Source organism: Myotis nattereri (genome assembly GCF_964212035.1).
Source record: "Myotis nattereri genome assembly, chromosome: 6".
In the NCBI taxonomy this organism is placed as follows: Eukaryota; Metazoa; Chordata; class Mammalia; order Chiroptera; family Vespertilionidae; genus Myotis; species Myotis nattereri.
The window spans coordinates 78,524,472-78,544,548 of NC_138081.1; the positions used below are offsets into that span (position 1 = coordinate 78,524,472).

The 20,077-nt window shown below is 38.5% G+C and overlaps 1 protein-coding gene across 1 annotated transcript in view; it reads left to right on the top strand.

The window, feature by feature from the left end:
- Positions 1 to 20,077, top strand: part of SLC18B1 (solute carrier family 18 member B1) — a 32,328-nt gene that overhangs the window by 6,893 nt on the left and 5,358 nt on the right. Inside the window, exons 4-9 of the mRNA XM_081094426.1 lie at positions 304 to 377; positions 2,086 to 2,233; positions 5,120 to 5,276; positions 9,349 to 9,488; positions 11,331 to 11,432; positions 13,170 to 13,261. Coding sequence (XP_080950552.1) covers positions 304 to 377; positions 2,086 to 2,233; positions 5,120 to 5,276; positions 9,349 to 9,488; positions 11,331 to 11,432; positions 13,170 to 13,261 — 713 coding nt within the window. The remainder of the gene's footprint in view (positions 1 to 303; positions 378 to 2,085; positions 2,234 to 5,119; positions 5,277 to 9,348; positions 9,489 to 11,330; positions 11,433 to 13,169; positions 13,262 to 20,077) is intronic.

Consider the following 20,077-nt stretch of genomic DNA (forward strand, 5'->3'; position numbering starts at 1 on the left):
AGTTTTAAAAATTGTACAATGAGTTACTCTAATTTATCAGTCTACAATTTCCATTGATGCAGAAATAACCACCATTATACTTTATGAATTGTGCCACTGTTGACAGTTCCATTCTTAGAGTTGATTGATTTTTAACTTCTTTCATGGTTTAAGAAATGTATGTTTTTATTCTATTAAAGAATTATTATAGTAACTGCTTTTATCTTTCCCAAATGGTATATTTTCTGATAAAGTATATTTGTTTATGTCAATATAGACTTGTAGTAGTCATCAATTTACCACTTTCTTTGACATTTATTATAGCTTGTACAGATTGGAGCAAAATTTATGTTTGTATCAGGAATGTTTGTCTCAGGAGGAGTCACAATTCTCTTTGGGTAAGTCATGTTTTGATATGTTTGGGAGCTTGAACATGTTTCATAATCTATCTTCAGTTTAAAATGTTAATGGATCCTTTACATCACTCAGTACCACTGATTGTTGAGTGCTCTGCATGTGACTAATGGTGAAGGGAGTTGGGTGATATAGAAAACAGGATGAGTGACATTGGTCTTAAGAAAAGAATCATCTAGGGCAGCAGTTCTCAACCTGTCGGTCGCGACCCCTTTTGGGGGTTAAACGACCCTTTGACAGTGGTCGCCGAAGACCATCACCTAAGACCATATATAATTAGATATTGTTTTTGTGATTAATCACTATGCTTTAATTATGTTCAATTTGTAACAATGAAATTGGGGGTCACCACAACATGAGGAACTGTATTAAAGGGTCGCGGCATTAGGAAGGTTGAGAACCACTGCTCTAGGGGATGGATCGCCCATAAACTGACTATTGAATGTATTCATTAGGACTCCTGTGACTGTGAGTGACAGAAACTTAGCTCACTTTTCTGAGTCACTGAAAATTTTTGGCTCCAGCAAGAGAATGAGTTTCTTACCTAGAAAATCAGCTAAAGAAAATCAGAATCCATATGCTAAAATAATTTTATCAAGCATCTTTCTTAAATTCCTTGTTTTGTGTTCCTCTTCTTGTGCTTTGTTGTTGGATAGACTCTACCCTTGTGATGGCAAGATGGCCCCAGCAGCCACTTTCCTAATAGCTTCTAGTAGAGTTACAGAATGGAGTTCCACTGGCCTGATCTTTGTTAATGACCCATCACTGCATCAAGGTCACTGTAGCCAGGGAAGAGAATGCACTGATTAGCCGGGCCTAGTCCTGTGCTCACTTCTGAACATGGGAGCAGAATGGTTTCACCTATTGCTATTTGGAGAAAAGGGAAAATAAATCCAGAGGCAAAACTTTGAAAGTTCTTAAGTTTATACAACCATAGTGGCAAATAATATGGAGGAGTTTAAACAAGTTCTTGGGGAACATAGATGAGTGATAAGAGTTTGGTGAGATTGAAATGAAATAAGCTAAAGAAAACCATATTAAATTAAGTGTTTTTTAAATTGTTCTTTTTATGTGGGGTGGTCTTCTGTTTTCTGTATTCACTGTATTTGAAGGTTTGAGCCCCACTATGGCTCAAACCTGAAACTAAGAATCTTCTATATTGGTTGTCAGAGTGATGCTTTATATTTTAAAAGGCCTATTTAGTATTATTTAGGGAGCCAATTATGTCAGCAGAAGAGGGCAACTAAATTCTCATTGTGCTTCCAATTGGTACCCCCCAAAAGAAGGTAATTCTTTTACTCAAAGTATAACAAAGCAACTTTTTAAAAAGTTTATGTTCTAAAGAGATTTATTCTAATAACTCTAGGTGAGCTACTGCTCTTTTCAGTGAGTACAGTTAAGAAGGAAATGAATAGAAACCAGCTTGGCCCTGGCTGGTTTGGCTCAGTAGATAGAGCATCAGCCTTCAGACTGAAGCGTCCCAGGTTCTATTCCAGTCAAGGGCACATTCCCGGGTTGCATGCTTGACCCCCAATAGGGGGGTGTGCAGGAGGCAGCTGATCAATGATTGTTTCACATCATTGATGTTTCTATGTCTCCCCTCTCCCTTCCTCTCTGAAATCAATAAAAATATATTTTTTTAAAAAGAAAGAAACCAGCTTGGCATTTGAGACTTGTTTTATTCTCTTTTAGTTTATTGGACCAAGTTCCCGACGGGCCGGTATTTATTGCTCTGTGTTTTCTAGTGAGAATAACAGATGCCATAAGCTTTGCTGCAGCAATAACTGCATCTTTTTCTATCCTCGCAAAGGCTTTCCCACATCATGTGGCCACAGTCTTGGTATGTATTTTATATTTTTTTCCTATTTTACCTTTAGTGTAGGCTAAAATATTTGTTTCACCTTCCAAATTAAAGCTGGGGTCCATTCTACTAAACATGCTTTTTTTTTTTTTTTTTTTTAACAATCTGTGTGTGTTACCTTTTACCTTAGTTTGTACTTCCAGCAGCAGGCTGTCAATAAATGTATCATCAATCTTACTTAGGTCTCTTCCTGGCCTTAGAATCCTCTGAATGGGCAGTTTGACAGGTAAATGTGGTCCAAGCCAAATATTCTTTTTGCAAGTTTTATATTATTATTTTTTAAATGCCTTCCTAGTAGTATTTTGCTCTCTCTCTGTAGCTGAGCTCGGCTGCCTGAAGCGTTCCTCTGGGTTAGAAAAGACTCAATCTGTAGAGTCCTTCCTCCGCTTTTCCAAGATTCATGGGAGAGATGTTAGCAATAAGTTTGTAAGTGCTTCTGTGCTGTCTGAGGAGTACCCTCTTATTTTGCCATAAGAACCCAGACCCTGGTAGCATCATATTGAGGTATGTCTCATAGATTGCCTAGGTACCTGGACATCTAGTATTAGTGACACCAGATTCCTGTTGGCTGCTGCCTCCCTGACCCCAGACGGGCTTTCCCATAGGTCTCTCCTTGGACTCATGCATCTCTGAAGGACCCGGTGTGTACAGAGACCAAATGTCACCACAGAGCCTATAATTTAGTACCAAGGACTCCTTCATTTACCCATATAAAATAATATGTCTGGATAGGCTTATTTTAGGTTGGGCTCATTCTATAGTCATTGCCACACAGTGCTGGCCATTGTGGCAGGTACACTGTTTACATCTCCCAGGAATATATTTCTCAAAAGGGATTCGGAAGACTAGTCTGTTGGCATACTCTGCAAAACAGGGTTTTGTGGCTAAACATGTTTGGAGTGTGCATATGCTGTCCAGTTCACATTAGTGTGTTAAGACTCTGAGAAATTCTATAGTAGAGATAGTTTATTTAATGTTCCACAACTCGATTTAACTATGGAACCACTTTTGACTCTTAAAGAACTGGCGCTTTGTGGAACACTCTGGAAAGTGTTGCCCAAGAAATTCCTATGATGCCACAGTCCTTTGGATTTTTTGATCAGCAGGGCATGCCAAGTTTCTATGTAAAATTGAAGCCAAAAGGTAATGGCCTAACATGGTAGTTGATCTGGATAACATTATTGCGAGAAAATGTAGGATTTCTGTATTTGTTATGAGAAGTTGAAGGTTATTAGTGGACTATTTTGAGTCTTCTGTGAGGTCTGAGGATTTTAGGTTGCAAGCCACAGGTCTCTGTTTAAAGTCCCTAAATTAGATTGATTTAAAATGGTGCAATTTCTGTAAGAGTTCTGTGATAGCGAACTATTTTTCCCATAGCACTGTTTTGTTTAACTTTAACAAAGCAAAATAATTTTACATGGTACAAAATTCAAAAGTTACAAAGGGAAATATAGCATATAGTGAATATATTCTTTTTGGTCATTTATTTCAGCTCTGGTGAATATATTCTATATATTACTATTGCTCAGTTCCCATAGACACTCCTGTTGTCTGGGCACGCAGCCCAACATCACTCCCCCAGAAGGCAACAGATACTACAGGTTTCTTCCCAAGCAATTTCATGTATTCATGTACACACACACACACACACCCCGAGAGAGCATGATTCCCTCCATTTTCTTTGCACTATGGTAACATACTCTATCTTACTTATTACACAGGCATTGAAATTAGCTTGGAGCCTGGCTGGCATGGCTCAGTGGTTGAGCGTCCACCCAGGAGGTCACAGGTTCGATTCCCGGTCAGGGCACAAGCCTGGGTTGCGGGCTTGATCCCCAGTGTGGGGTATGCAGGAGGCAGCCGATCAATGATTCTCTCTCATCATTGCTGTTTCTATCTCTCTCTCCCTCTCCTTTCCTCTCTGAAATCAATAAATAAAAAAATAGAAATTAGCTTGTAGATCTTTCTATATCTATATATGAAAAGTTCCTCATTCTTTGCTTCTCTTTAATGACTGTGTAGTACTTCACTGTATGTATAACCTAGTTTATTTAAATTGATGAAAATTTCATTGTTTACATCTTTTGCTGTTGTAAATAGTGCTACAAATATAAGCTTGCACATACACCTTATCACATCTTTATGGCTATATCTGTAAGTTTGATTCCCAGAAGTGGCATTCTTGGTCAGAGAATGTGTGTATTTGTAATGGTTGATTTGCCAAGTTGCCCTGCGGTGTACACTCACCAGCAATGTCCAAAGATGCTCTTTCCTCAAATTCTTGGAAGTATGGAGAGCTTGACAGGCGATAGGGAAACATTGGCATCTTTAAATGTTCATGTCTTTAAAAAGTGAAGGTGAGCTTCTTTTTACATGCCTAAGAGCTTTGCATATCATTTGTGTCAACAGTCTCTTTATAGCCTTTTCCCATTTTCCTATTAGGTTTTTTTCTTTCTTTTCCCTCTTTGAATTGAAGTAACTCTCTTGATATATTTGGGAAATTAGTCCTTTGTCAGTATTTTTTCTCTATTCTTTGTCTTTTGTTGTGTTTTTCCATACATAGTTTTTCCTGTTTTCATATAATCAGATTTATTAATCTTTTCTTTTGTGTTTTCTGAGCTTTTGTGCCAAATTAGAAAACCTTCCCTACCATAAAGACTAAAGAACAAAAAACTCCCATATTTTATTTTTTAGTGCTTTTATGATTTCAAAATATATATTTAAATTTTGGTCCATCTTGAGTTTGTGTGTATGTGTGTGTAAATTGTGAAGTGGATGGAATTTTTTCAGATAGTGCCCACTAAACCTTTATTTGTTAACTTTTCAATCAAAATATATTAACTTATTTTTTTTCCTCAATTTTAGGGAAGTCTTGAGGTTTTTTCTGGACTGGGACTAGTTTTAGGGCCTCCTTTAGGTGGCTTCTTGTATCAATCCTTTGGCTATGAGGTGCCTTTTATTTTGCTTGGATGCATAATTTTGCTGATGGTACCACTCACCATGTACATTTTACCTAGTTATGGTAAGACTATATTTGTTACTCACTTTAAGAATCTTTCAGTATTTGCATGCCTTTGTAGATCAATTTAATGTATACTCACTTTTATTTTATGTAATCAATGGTAGATTTTTAGAGTACCCTGAAGTAACTAATTCTGCTTTTCAGAAAAATCCTGTAGGCAATCAGTTGATATAAATGTCTATACATCAGCAATTTTTCTGACCTTTAGAACTAGCAGATATTTAATTTCTGATCATAAAATAGAGCCATATGCAATGCCCACCAAAGGTCATCTTGGACTTAATTAAAGATTCAGAATGACACGTTACATGCACCACACATGGCACCATCTTCTTAGAAGGCCACAGAGATAGAAGGGCAAGCCCACACCTTCCTTCCCAGCGGTCCTTGCAGCTATCTGTGCAGCACAGCCAGGTGCGAGGACACCAGGCCACAGCAGGCAGGAATGGGAGTCATCCTGGCTTCAGAGCTTCGTGCCCATAGGAGTTAGCATATCCTGTAGCAACTCCATGGCACCACCTCCAGGGTCTCCACAATCACACTCAGGGAGGCACAGATACCTCACCAGGTACTTATTAGTTTGTTTAGAATTCCTTCCGTTCAAATGAAATTTGCCAGGCCAGGGTAATTTGTATTGTGAGCAAGATTGCCCCGTAACACAGTTGTCATTTTACCTTTGTCAGATTACTAGGGGAACAGAGCAAGAGTTCACGTGGGAGCTGGAGAGACAGAGCTAGAGACCATTGCTAGAGAGGCACCATCATTCACCCTGAAGCATATGGTGGGGTCTGTCCTCTTTCTAACACCAGTAACACGGCAGCCAGGGTGGTATCTATAGACCAGCGTCTAGTTGTGCTCCCACTTGGGTGTCAGATGAACACTCAACTGATAACTGAGCAACTGACACCAAGTCAGATTCTCACGCAGCAGGGAAAGAGTCTTATTGACCCTTTATCACACTGTATAAGGGGAAAAAAAGACCTTGCTTACTAGTTAAAGGTAGGACATGGCATTGAGAACTTCTGTGATTAGGTGCTGGACTGGCCCCAACATCTGTTACTCCTTGAGTCCCAGCCTGCTCTCATTTCCTCCCCCCACGCCCAATCTTGGTATCCTTTGCAGCCCCCTCTAACCGCCACCAGCCTAGTTGGTTGGTACTTGTTTCTCTCATTTTTTGTCATTCCTCAATTAAAATTTCCCTGCATCTTCATTGAACTTTACAAAGCCCCAGCTAGCTGTATCTTTATGAACAAATTGGCTTGACAAACTTTCTCTTTATCTACAGAAGGACCTTTTAGTTAGATTGAATGGGGGGAAATGATATAACAATTTCTAAGACTGGTAACATTAAGGCTGTAAGTATTGCCATTGAGTGCTTTTTAGAACTATTGCTTTAGGAGAGCTTAAAGATGGAAGCTAGAAAATTAACTCTTTTTTTTATTTTGTTGACATTGGCAGACTTTTGTGTTCTACTCTACTCATTTATCTCCTTCTAGACCCCTGGACAATGTGGCTTTAGTTTTGGATACCTAAGTGTCAGCTATGGTTCCTAACCTCTCCCTCATCTTTTATATCTGTTCATCAAGTCCTCTCTTCTGTACTGCTCTAAAGAAATATTTCTAACACAGTCATGGACATGTCAATCTTCCTATTAAAAATTCATAAATCTATAAAATGTGAGCTTTACCCTGAAAGCCATTAAGAGCTGTTGTTAGATTTCAGCAGGGGAGTCACATGCGCTGGACTATCTCTCCCTCCCATGCTACCTACCCTTATTTATCCTTCAAAACTCAATTTGTTACCTCTTTTGGCAAGTTTTTCTGAACCTTCTCAATTACTGGATTAATGCTGAGTAAGTACTGCCACAGTGCTCAATATTTTTTCTGCTCCCTCACACCTGAGGGGTACCCCACCTCCCGATCTCTACAGGTAGCTTGCTGCGGCAGGTGTTGCCAAGCAGGGAGTCACACCCCTTTAAGAAGAATATATCAGAATTGGGGAGAGTAGAGAGAGTGCCGAGCAGCTTGGCAGAGCTCCCCAGGTAATTCTGCCATGTGCCTTTTGAAGCAGTTATCACTCTAAGTTTTCATTATTTGAGCTTCTTCAACAGCTTAATTAAATTCTTTACATGTCTGTTTTCACAGACATTCTTAGTATTTTGGTAACCCGTTTCACAATTTGGATTTAGAGAAGGGACCAATTATGCCATAACAGTTTGTCTTATAACATAACTTCATTATACCTTTTATATGCACCATAAATTTAACCGATTGAAGTTGGTATTTTACCATTTATATCTTAAGGTGACCAAAATACCTTTAATACACAATTCAAAGTCCACACCAAGTAGTCTGCCTGCTGGCACTACCACACGGAGCCACAGGGTGGTGCTCAACCTCTTTCTAATCTAGACTGACTGCAGGCTCCCTTAGTTGAGTGGCCTGGGCTGTGCTCAGATTTGGTTTATGGTGAATATTTGGCTAATAATTAAGATACTAACACCACGATTTAACTTTATCTCTCATATTCTGGCAAAGTCTAAATGTAGCACTTAAAATAGCTGAACCACTCTCTGCTTTTTTCGTACTTTGTTCTATACTGGATCATTATTCAACAAGAATGTATTGAGTAATGAACCATGGTGGGTGCTGTTGGAGAAATGAGGATATATAAGTGCTGATCCTGGCTCTCAAAGACCATGCTCATCCAACCTCAGCCAGGATCACCTGTGGCCCGGATCACTGAAAAAGGCTCTAACTGGTGCCCCTGTCTCCATTCTCCTCGAGGCCATGGAGAGGCCTCTTTCCAACACAGATCTGAGTCTCATCCTTGTTTGAAATCCATAGAGATTTCTTAGGGTTCTTAGCATATTTTACAAAGTTCTGCATAATCTTATCTCCACATTCTTCTGCAGTATGATCTCTCCCCATTGCATAGGTATCCCTGACTCTAATATGCCCGGATTAGTCTTTCCTCCTCTTTGCTTGATCATCTCAAACTCATCCTTTAGGCACCAACTTAGGTATTACTTTTGGCAGTCCTTTTCTATATATATATTGTTCCCTGGTGCTGTGTGTGTGTGTGTGTGTGTGTGTGTGTGTGTGTTTTAAGGAAATGCTCGTATGTGGTGTTTTAAGGAAATGCTCGTATGTGCTCCAATAGATACCCTCTTAACTCCATCCTACCTTTCTTCACTTTTCTCTCAGGATAGAGTTTGTCCTCTTTGCTTTTGTCTGCCCAGCATTTTGCATGGAACCTGGCTCAGCAAAGATTTTCTTTAGTAAATTAATGGGAAGATAGGAAAGCCATCACACAATACAAAACAATGATGAACATGAATTATAGCTTAAGTGTTAAAAGATAATGGCATCGACTTGTAGTGCAGCAGGAAACTAGAGAAAGGTAAAATTTGTGGAATAATCAGGGCCATTGCCAGACCTTGCAAAGTGAATAGATTTGAAAAATTGGTAAGGGAAAAAAGAAAGGAGTCATAGAATATGAATGGAGGCTTGGGAACAACTGTGCCTGGTACTAAGAACTGGTAAATAGTGTAGGGAATGGTGGGAAAAGGAAGGTTGGCAGTCAACTGACCTTGAAAGTCAAATGTACTTTACACATGATTCAGTAGCACTGCATTCAATCCAGTGTTTTCTTTGCCAGCAGAAAATAAAGTGCTGCATTCTTTGATGAACTCCAATTCCTCCTCAGCACACACACATTGTTCCTTGATGAAGGATTTGCATTTTCCCATGAACAAAGTTAAACCTTACAGATTCTTTATTCCACCTGGGAAAGGCCACACTTACCTCTAGATTATAACCTATAACCCCTTCTTCTCCTCACACACTCTGATTCCTTTTGAATCTGAGACATTATTTTTAGGAAAACTATGTGGCCTCTAGGTTTGAATAACTTCTGCAAACGTAGGTAATAAGCAACTTTAGGCAAACTCAGAGGTGCAGTTATTTTAATGACCAGATGATGATGGCCTCACCAATGTTACTTTTCATATTAGGTTAAATGACAATTAAGTTATTTTAATTACTCAAATTTCTCTTTTCATTTTACTCAGAGGAGTCTAATCCAGGTCAACACTCATTCTGGAAACTCATCAGTTTACCCAAGGTTGCACTCCTAACCTTCATCATCACCTCGCTCAGCGCCTGCTTCGGCTTCCTTGACCCGACTCTGTCTCTCTTTGTTTTGAAGAAGGTAAGCAGCCTGATTGCTGGAGAGCTCCACGTTGTAGCAAGGCTTACGCAGAATGAGAACTGCACACTGAGGTAGCCTGTACCTTTGATGTCCCTGTAACTAGGGGTCTGATTCTGTGTAAATGAAGCAAGCCTTTCACTAAGTGGGTCAAACATTTGTCTTCTTTCCGAGGCCAAGCTCGAGTCATCATAGGTCTGGCTTGTGTATCATCCTGGCTCCTTAATAAGGACACCTTTCCTCTGTCTGTTGGAATTTCAGTGGGGAACTTTCTTTGGGGTACGCATTGGCTCATTTAATGTGAGATGTCCTCCCTGAATCCACTGGCTTTTCAAGCGATCACATAGAATTGAATGTCTATAGGCTATATTATATGTAGGATAGGAGGGAGGACCCCAGAGCCTCTCCATCTTTTCAGTGCTGAGGGATTAATACTGAATTCTAAAAGTTTGATATCATAGAAATTTGTTTTTAGATATTTTTGAAAAAGATTATTAATAATGCAATAAAGTATATTACCAAGCCTGGTAGTTAATAATACTGGAGAATTAACATGTCAACACTAACTTTATGTGAAGCCCTAGAATTAAAAAAGCACAGTTACCAGAAACACCACCCTGTGAAGTCACTAAAGCCAGTTTTGGGTGTGTAAACTACCCAAAAAGATAAACCTGGGGCTATAATTATAATGCATGGCCCAAGGTTTAGAGAATTGAATACCAGACTTAAGCAGGGAGCATCTAGGAAGTAACACATAAGAAAACTGTTTTATGTTTGTGGTGACACATCCCATTCACATCAACAGTGTGTTCTTTAAGAATCTTTTTCCTGTTCCAGGAAGTTGTGTCTAAAAGTTTGTAACCATTTTCTGGTAAACCTAAGTCACTATTGTCTATCTTATAAGAAATCTTTAGAAATGTATTTCTATGACTTTTTTTTAACCTTTCTCCTGACTTCTTATCAGTTGTTTGAATAGGTGGTTTGCTGCCAATCCTGGTTTCCCAGCCTTTAGGGTAGGAGGGCTCCACCCTCTCTCCTCCCGCTTGTAATATCAGAAGAGGGCATATCTGACTTTACATATCTTGCTTTTGTATCTTTTATCTTTAAAACACTAATTCTTAGCATGAGTTAATATTTGTCATAAACATTGTTAAAATATAAGCTGGCTCATAATTAAATCTCCTGGGTCTAAGTTAGAAAATTAGTTAAGGAAATTGAGGAGAATGAGAACTACTCAGATAACCAAAAAAAAAAAAAGGCATTTGTATCATATTGGTAATAATAACAGTATCAGAGTTACATGGTAGCTTACTGTTTCAAAGCCTTTTAAAATGTGTCATACCATTGAAGTATTTATTTAAATATTGCTATCCCTTTGAGATGGGTAGAATAGATAATATCATCAATGATTTTTACATCAGTGACTCAGTCTGTGGACAGTCACATCACCTGATTGCTTGTTAGAAATGCAAATTCCCAGACTTTTTGAAAAAGGCTTAGGGCCTAAGAACCTCTCTTGATAAATTCTCCAGGTAAATTTTATGTACCTAAAGTTTGCAAAGTATTCATTTATATGTAAAAACTGATTCATAGAAGCAAAATTATATGTTTATTGTCAAGTGCTACAAAGCAAAAATCTAGGACATCTGGATGCTGGTTAGGTGTTTGTTTTTTCCCCCTCATAGAGAAAAAGTAATCCATTGACCAATAGACAAATCTTAGGAAGGATACTGAGTGTTATTAATAAACTGATGGTAGATAACAAGAGCTGAAGAAATTATAAAATAGATGTTTATTTTAAAAATGACTTAATCATGTACCTTTAATACAAGATTTCTTTTACAGTTTAACTTACCAGCTGGACACGTAGGACTGGTATTCCTGGGTTTGGCACTATCCTACACCATTTCTTCACCACTCTGTGGTCTACTAAGCGATAAAATTCCAGTATGTACACTTAATTTATATTTAAGAATTGCTTTTGTATGTTTAGACCAGTAGTTTTCCAACTGTACCTCTAGAGCTCTAGAGGTCCATTGATTAGGATTGATATATTCTTTTATTTTTAAACTAGAGGCCCTGTGCACGGCATTTGTGCACTGGGGGGGGGGGGGGCGGGGTGTCCCTCAGCCTGGCCTGCACCCTCTCACAACCCAGGATCCCTGGGGGTATGTCCGCCTATTGGCTTAGGTCCTTAGCTCTGCCACAGAGGTGGGAGAGCCTCCCGCCACCACCACTGCGCTCACCAGCCGTGAGCCCAGCTTCTGGCTGAATGGCACTCCCCTGTGGGAGCACACTGACCACCAGGGGGCAGCTCCTGCATTGAGCATCTTCCCCCTGGTGGTCAGTGCGCGTCATAGCAACCAGTGATTCCGCCATTTGGTCAATTTGCATATTAGCTTTTTATTATATAGGATTTCCACTTCATTAAGGTGTAATTGACAAAATGATAATATATTTAAAGTTTACATCGTGGTGAATTATTATGTATATATAGTATATTGTGTAAGGAGTTCCTCCATCTAGTTAATTAGCACATCCATCACCTCACCTATTTATCTTTTTTGGGGAAGGTGAGAACATTTACATTCTAACATATTCAATTTTTTTTTTTTAATATATTTTATTGATTTTTTACAGAGAGGAAGGGAGAGAGATAGAGAGTTAGAAACATCGATGAGAGAGAAACATCGATCAGCTGCCTCCTGCACACCGCCCACTGGGGATATGCCCGCAACCAAGGTACATGCCCTTGACCGGAATCGAACCTGGGACCTTTCAGTCCGCAGGCTGACGCTCTATCCACTGAGCCAAACCGGTTTCGGCCATATTCAATTTTTCGAGCTGATGGAGAGGTTCCAGTGTGAGGTTCCACTGACTTACAACCTGAGCAAGTTCACTTTGCATTAGACTTTGTAAAGATTAAAAGCTACCTTAATACAAAAAAATGGATTGACTTTAATAATTAGGCCAGAATTCCAGAGGTGTTGGGTCTTGATCCAACAGAGAGGAGATAATTTGGTTTTCCTGTGGGAGTGAAGAGCTTGGCCACATCAGTATGCATTAGTTATTCCCCTGACAGAAAGTTCCTTCTATTCTCCTTAACTAGGTCTAAACCATTCAGTCCAGATAACTAATATAAAGAAATAGTGCTGTTAGCCAACTTTTAAGCTTCTATAGCATTAGTGCTTATTTGTCAAGATGTAAATTACATGGAGATTACTAAGAAAAGCAAGTGTCTTAAACAGTGTTTTAAGACATAGTCTTACATATAACTGAGCAGCTATTCTACCCCTATAATTTATAGCCTGAATTCAAGTAGTATATAAGGAATAATTTTAGTGGGTACTTTTTTAATAATGTAAAATTTCCAGATGTTTTACCTGCTTGTTCCTTGTAGTGACTGCTTTTTAAATTGTTAGATTTGAACTATTTCGTCATGTACAAAATCTCCATCCATTTCCTTTGTCAGGAATCCTTGTTTTTGCATATTCCCTGTGTTTGGGTATGTTGTCCTTGCTTCTGTGTTTACTGCCTACCTATTTTCTCTTAAATGTAGAATTTTGTTTTCTTCAATATATTTGGACTTTTTAATACCGTGACTTATGCTCATCAGTGATTTTTTTAAAATATTCCTTGATCATGGAAGGTTTTAAGAGTTTCTTTGGTCCCTTTCTTTATCAGCATCTAAGGAAATGGTTTCTGGTTTTTGGAAACATCATCACAGCAGGATGCTACATGCTGTTAGGACCAGTCCCAGTCTTGCACATTCAAAGGTAATTTTTTCTTCTCTGTAATTTTGGTCAAATAGCATTAAGAATTTTTTATTTTTTATTTTGGTGTGATATTAGTATCTCTTCGTATTTCAAGCCTTATTATTGAAATAATTACCTTGGCTTATGACAGTATTGGATTGTTTGTTAGACTGACAGTATTTATCTTACTAGAAGCTAGCACTGGTACAAGCAAACAGGAATGCATAAGATCTGTATCAAATGAGAAGTATGCTTATTCTCCCTTTGTGTTTCAATATCATACTTTTTTGTTGACACTTGTCTTTAGTTGATACTTAAAATGTTTTTTAAGGACGGCGGGGACCAAATGTGTTTGTTTGTTTGTTTGTTTGTGTCATCCTTACTCTGTAGTAGCTGCTCAGTAAAGCTTGTTTTTTTGTTGTTTTTTAACATTTTTATTGATTTCAGAGAAGGGGGAGGGAGAGAGATACAAACATCAATGATGAGACAGAATCATCAATTGGCTGCCTCCTGCATGCCCCCTACTGGGGATGGAGCCAGAAATACAGGCTAGCCAGTCAGCCAATCCCCAAACACCAGATAGGGTTGACTATGCCGCCCCAATCAGGTACTTCTTAGTTTTCTCTTCCTTTTTTTTTTTTTTTTATTGTTTATCCTATCGAAGCTTCTGGCCTTCTGTCCCATTTTGCAGTTCTCAGAAAGGAGACTGTTTTTTATCACCTAAATTGTCTTCATTTGGAAATAGTACTAATATCACAGGGATGCTGCAACATTCAGTGAGGTAATGGGTGCTAAGTAACTGGCGTAGTGCTCCGCGTGGTACAAATACTAGTTTCCTGTCACTTTACCACCTCCCTTCTCTGACATTTTTTTTTTTTTATTATTAGTTAAGGTATTACAAATGTGTCCTCATCCCCCCCATTAACCCCCAACCTCCCCCCCCACACACAAACTCATGCTCCCATCCCCCCGTTGTCCATGTCCATTGGTTTGGCTTATATACATGTATACAAGTCCTTCGGTTGATCTCTTCCCCTTACCCCTGCCCTCCCCTACTTTCCTTCTGGGGATTGATAGCCTGATCGCTGTTTCTCAGTCTTTGGGTCTGTCCCTTTTCATCAGTCTATGTTGTTCTCTATAATCCACAAATGAGTGAGATCATGTGGTATTTATCTTTCTCTGACTGGCTTATTTCACTTAGCATAATGCTCTCCAGTCCCATCCAAGCTGTTGCAAAAGGCAAGAGTTCCTTTTTTTTTACCACAGCATAGTATTCCATTGTGTATATGTACCACAGTTTTCTAATCCACTCATCTGCTGATGGGCACTTAGGCTCTTTCCAAATCTTAGCTATGGTGAATTGTGCTGCTATGAACATAGGGGTGCATATATCCTTTCTAATTGGCGTTTCTGGTTTCTTGGGATATATTCCTAGTAGTGGGATCACTGGGTCAAATGGGAGTTCCATTTTTAGTCTTCTGAGGTAGCTCCATACTGTTCTCCACAGTGGCTGCACCAGTCTGCATTCCCACCAGCAGTGCAGAAGGGTTCCTTTTTCTCCACATCCTCTCCAACACTTGTTGTTTGTTGATTTGTTGATGATAGCCATTCTGACAGGTGTGAGATGATAACGCATTGTCGTTTTGATTTGCATCTCTCGTATAATTAGTGACTTTGAGCAGGTTTTCATATGTCTTTCTGCCTTCTGTATGTCCTCTTTCGAAAAGTGTCTATCTAGGTCCGTTGCCCATTTTTTTATTGGATTGTTTATCTTCCTTTTGTTAAGTTTCATGAGATCCCTGTAAATGTTGGAAATTAAACCCTTATCGGTGGTATCATTGGCAAATATGTTCTCCCATGTAGTGGGTCTTCTTGTTGTTTTGTTGATGGTTTCCTTTGCTGTGCAAAAGCTTTTTATTTTGATGTAGTCCCATGTGTTTATTTTCTCTTTAGTTTCCATTGCCCTAGGAGCATTATCAGAGAAGAAATTTCTTCGGCATATGTTTGCGATTTCGCTGCCTGTGGATTCCTCTAGTATTTTTATGGTTTCCCGTCTTACGTTTAAGTCTTTTATCCATTTTGAGTTTATTTTTGTGTATGGTGTGAGTTGGTGATCTAGTTTCATCCTTTTGCATGTATCTGTCCAATTTTCCCAACACCATTTATTGAAAAGACTGTCTTGACTCCATTGTATGCTCTTGCCTCCTTTGTCGAATATTAATTGGCCATAGTGGTTTGGGTCGATTTCTGGGGTCTCTATTCTGTTCCATTGATCTATATGTCTGTTCTTGTGCCAGTACCAAGCTGTTTTAAGAACAGTGGCTTTGTAATACAGTTTGATATCTGGTATTGAGATCCCACCTACTTTGTTCTTTCTCAGGATTGCTGCAGCTATTCGGGGTCTTTTTTTATTCCAGATGAATTTTTGGAACGTTCGTTCTAGATTTGTGAAATATGCCGTTGGTAATTTAATGGGGATTGCATTGAATCTATAAATTGCTTTGGGTAGTATGGACATTTTGATGATGTCGATTCTACCAATCCATGAACACGGTATATTCTTCCATCTGTTTATGTCTTCCTCTATCTCTTTTTTCAGTGTCCTGTAGTTTTCAGCATATAAGTCTTTTACCTCCTTAGTTAAGTTTATACCTAGGTATTTTAATTTTTTTGGTGCAATAGTAAATGGGATTGCTTCTGTAGTTTCACTTTCTATAAGTTCACTATTGGTGTAAAGAAATGCCATGGATTTCTTAGCATTAATTTTGTATCCTGCTACATTGCCGAATTCATTTATTAAGTCTAATAATTTTTTGATGGAGTCTTTAGGGTTCTGTATGTACAGTATCATGTCATCTGCAAATAAGGACAGTTTTACTTCTTCTTTTCCAATCTGGATGCCTTTTATTTCTTCTTCGTGTCTGATTGCAATGGCTAGTACTTCCAGTACTATGTTGAACAGGAGTGGTGAGAGGGGGCATCCCTGTCTTGTTCCTGTTTTTAGGGGGAATGGTTTTAGTTTTTGCCCATTGATTATGATGTTGGCTGTGGGTTTGTCATATATGGCTTTTATTATGTTGAGGTATGATCCCTCAATTCCTATCTTGCTGAGAGTTTTTATCAAGAAAGGGTGTTGGATTTTGTCAAATGCTTTTTCCGCATCAATTGATATGACTATGTGGTTTTTTTCTCTCAATTTGTTTATGTGATGTATCACGTTTATTGATTTGCGGATATTGTACCATCCTTGCATCCCTGGGATAAATCCTACTTGGTCATGGTGTATGATCTTTTTGATGTACTGCTGGATCCGATTTGCTAGGATTTTGTTGAGGATTTTGGCATCTATGTTCATGAGGGATATTGGCCTATAATTCTCTTTCATTGTATTGTCTTTATCTGGTTTTGGGATTAGGGTGATGTTGGCTTCATAGAATGAGCTGGGAAGTGTTCCTTCCTCTTGGATCTTTCGACATAGTCTGAGGAGGATAGGTTTTAGGTCTTCCTTGAATGTTTGGTAAAACTCCCCTGTGAAGCCATCTGGCCCCGGGCTTTTGTTTGCTGGAAGCTTTTTGATTACTGCTTCGATTTCCTCCATAGTTATTGGCCTATTGAGATTTTTAGATTCTTCCTGGTTAAGTTTTGGAAGGTTGCATTTATCTAGGAATATGTCCATTTCCTCCAGGTTGTCTAGTGTGTTGGAGTAGAGTTGTTCATAGTATTTTCTAACAATCCTTTGTATTTCTATGGGGTCTGTTGTTATTTCTCCTCTTTCATTTCTGATTTTGTTTATTTGGGTCCTCTCTCTTTGTTTCTTGGTGAGCCTGGCTAGAGGTGTATCAATCTTGTTTATCCTTTCAAAGAACCAGCTCTTGGTTTTGTTGATCTTTTGTATTGTTTTTTTGGTCTCTATGTCATTTATCTCCGCTCTGATCTTTGTTATTTCCTTCCTTCTGCTTACAGTGGGCTTTTTTTGTTGCTCTCTTTCTAATTCTTCGAGTTGTAGAGTTAGGTCATTTATTCTCATTGTTTCTTGTTTCTTGCAGTAGGCTTGTAGAGCTATGAACTTCCCTCTCAAGACTGCTTTTGCTGTGTCCCATAGGTTTTGGATTGTTGTGTTTTCATTGTCATTTGTTGCCATGATGTTTTTTATTTCTTCTTTGATCTCACTGGTGACCCAGTCATTGTTTAATAGCATGCTATTTAGTCTCCATGTGTTTGATTTTTTTGGATTGTTTTTGTTGTAGTTGATTTCCAGTTTTATGCCTTTGTGGTCTGAGAAGATACTTGATATGATTTCAATTTTCTTGAATTTGAAGAGACTTTGTCTGTGACCCAATATATGGTCTATCTTTGAAGATGACAAATGTGCACCTGAGGAGAATGTATATTCTGTGGCTTTGGGGTGAAATGTTCTGAAGATGTCAATTAATTCCATCTGATCTAGTGAGTCATTTAGGATTGATGTTTCTTTGCTGAGTTTCTGTTTAGTGGATTTGTCCAGTGGCGATAAAGGGGTGTTTAGGTCCCCTACTATGATTGTATTGCTATCAATCTCTCCCTTGATCTTCTCCAGAAGATTTCTTACGTATTTGGGTGCTCCTATATTGGGTGCATATATATTTACCAGAGTTATTTCTTCTTGTTGGACTGCTCCCTTTAGTATTATGAAGTGGCCTTCTTGATCTCTTTTTATGTCCTTCACTTTGAGATCTAATTTGTCAGATATAAGTATTGCTACCCCGGCTTTTTTTTCACTTCCATTGGCCTGAAAAACCTTTTTCCATCCCTTCACCATCAGTCTGTGTGCGTCTTTTTTTCTGAGGTGGGTTTCCTGTAGACAGCAGATATATGGGTCATGTTTTCTTATCCACTCATTTACCCTATGCCTTTTGACTGGGGAATTTAATCCATTTACATTTAAAGTTATTATTGATAGAAACTTGTTAGTCGCCATTTTTGTTCTTTACCGCTGCGTTCCTTCTTTGTTTCCTGTTTTTTCTATTTACAGCAGATCCTTTAGCATTTCTTGCATTGCTGGTTTGGTTGTAATAAACTCTCGTAGACCATTTTTGTCTGTGAAGCTCCTGATTTGACCCTCAATTTTGATTGATAGCCTCGCTGGGTATAGTATTCTTGGATTCAGACCCTTCCTTTGCATGACTTTGTATATTTCATTCCATTCCCTTCTTGCCTGATGTGTTTCTGTTGAGAAATCGGTCGCTAGTCTGATGGGGGATCCTTTGTAGGTAACTTTCTGTCTCTCTCTGGCTGCTTTTAAGATTCTTGCTTTGTCGTTGGTGTTTGCCAATTTAATTATTATGTGCCTTGGTGTCGGTCTTTTCGGGTTCATTTTGTTTGGGACTCTGTGAGCTTCTTGGATTTGTGTGGGTTTTTTCCTCCCTATATCAGGGAAATTTTCTGTTACTATTTTTTCAAACAGGTTTTCTATTCCTTGCTCAGTTTCCTCTCCTTCTGGCACCCCTATTATTCGGATGTTGTTTCGTTTAGCATTGTCCCAGAGTTCTCTTAGGCTCTCCTCCTGCTTTTTAATTTTTTTTTCTAGAAGCTGTTCTGTTTGGGTATTTTTTTCTACCTTGTCTTCTAGCTCGCTGATGCGGTCCTCTGCTTCTTCTAGTCTACTGTTGATGCTTTCTATTGAGTTCTTTATGGCAGTGATGTCGTTTTTCAATTCTTCATGGTTTCTCTTCATTTCCTCTTGGTTCCTCTTCATTTCCTCTTGGTTCTTCTTCATTTCCTCTTGGTTCCTACACATATTGTTGAATTGGTCTTCCATTCTTTTCATCCACCTTATGGCCATTACTCTGAATTCTTTCTCTGACAGGTTGCTTGCCTCCATTGCCTCCATTTCGTTTACTTCCTTTTCTGATGATGCCTGTTTTTCTTTCATATTTGGGTTGGTTCTTTGTTTCACCATGATTTCTCTTCTCAAGGTGTTTGGTTATGTAGTTCTCTCTCTGCTGCGCTGATTCAAAGGCACAAAATACAACACAACAAGGCACAACGTACAAGGCAACAAACTAAATGCATTCACGATATTAATAACCCCAAATAAAGGTGACCCCCTGAGCGAAGAGAATTAGGGGATAAAGAAGAAAAAAGAGAAAAAGATTAAAGAGAAAAATAAAAAACAAAAAGGAGTGCTGAAATGAGATTGGGAAAAGGGAGAGAAGAAAAAAACAAAAAGGCAAGAAAAAAAAAGAAAAAAGTAAGAGAATGAAATAGAGGTGGGGAAGAGGCTATTTGTATGGGGAGAGCGAGGGATTAGAAATTAGATATATAAGTAGGGTGAAATTTAGACAGTGGGTAGAAAGAAGGAATAGGTAAAATCCAAAGCAAGAATAGGGTAAGAGAAACAGGACAACAAAAGGGGAAAAGTGAGGAAGAGAGTTTTGGCTTAAGGGTAAATGTGAGATAGAGAGAAGTGATGCTAAAGGAACGATGAAAATAGAGTGTAGAACACTAATCCCAAAATAAAATAAAGAAAAATAAAAAAAATATTAAAAAATAAAATGACACTTGAAAAAATGGTAAAAGGATAGCAATAATACTGGTTAAAAAATGTAGTAATTAAAAAGGTAAAATCAGGTGATGAAAAAAATAAAAAATAAAAAAATAAAATATGTTCTTAATGAAATGGTGAAAAAAGAATTAAAAAAAAAATATATAAAAACATTCGGAAGTGAAGGTGCTTCAAATCTTCCACTCTTCTTTTTGGCACGCCTCAGTCCTGCCAGGCATTTAGGGGAGTGTTGACCTTCCCTGCGATACACTGTCCCTCCGTGCAGTAAACCACAGACCTGACTTTAAGGCAGG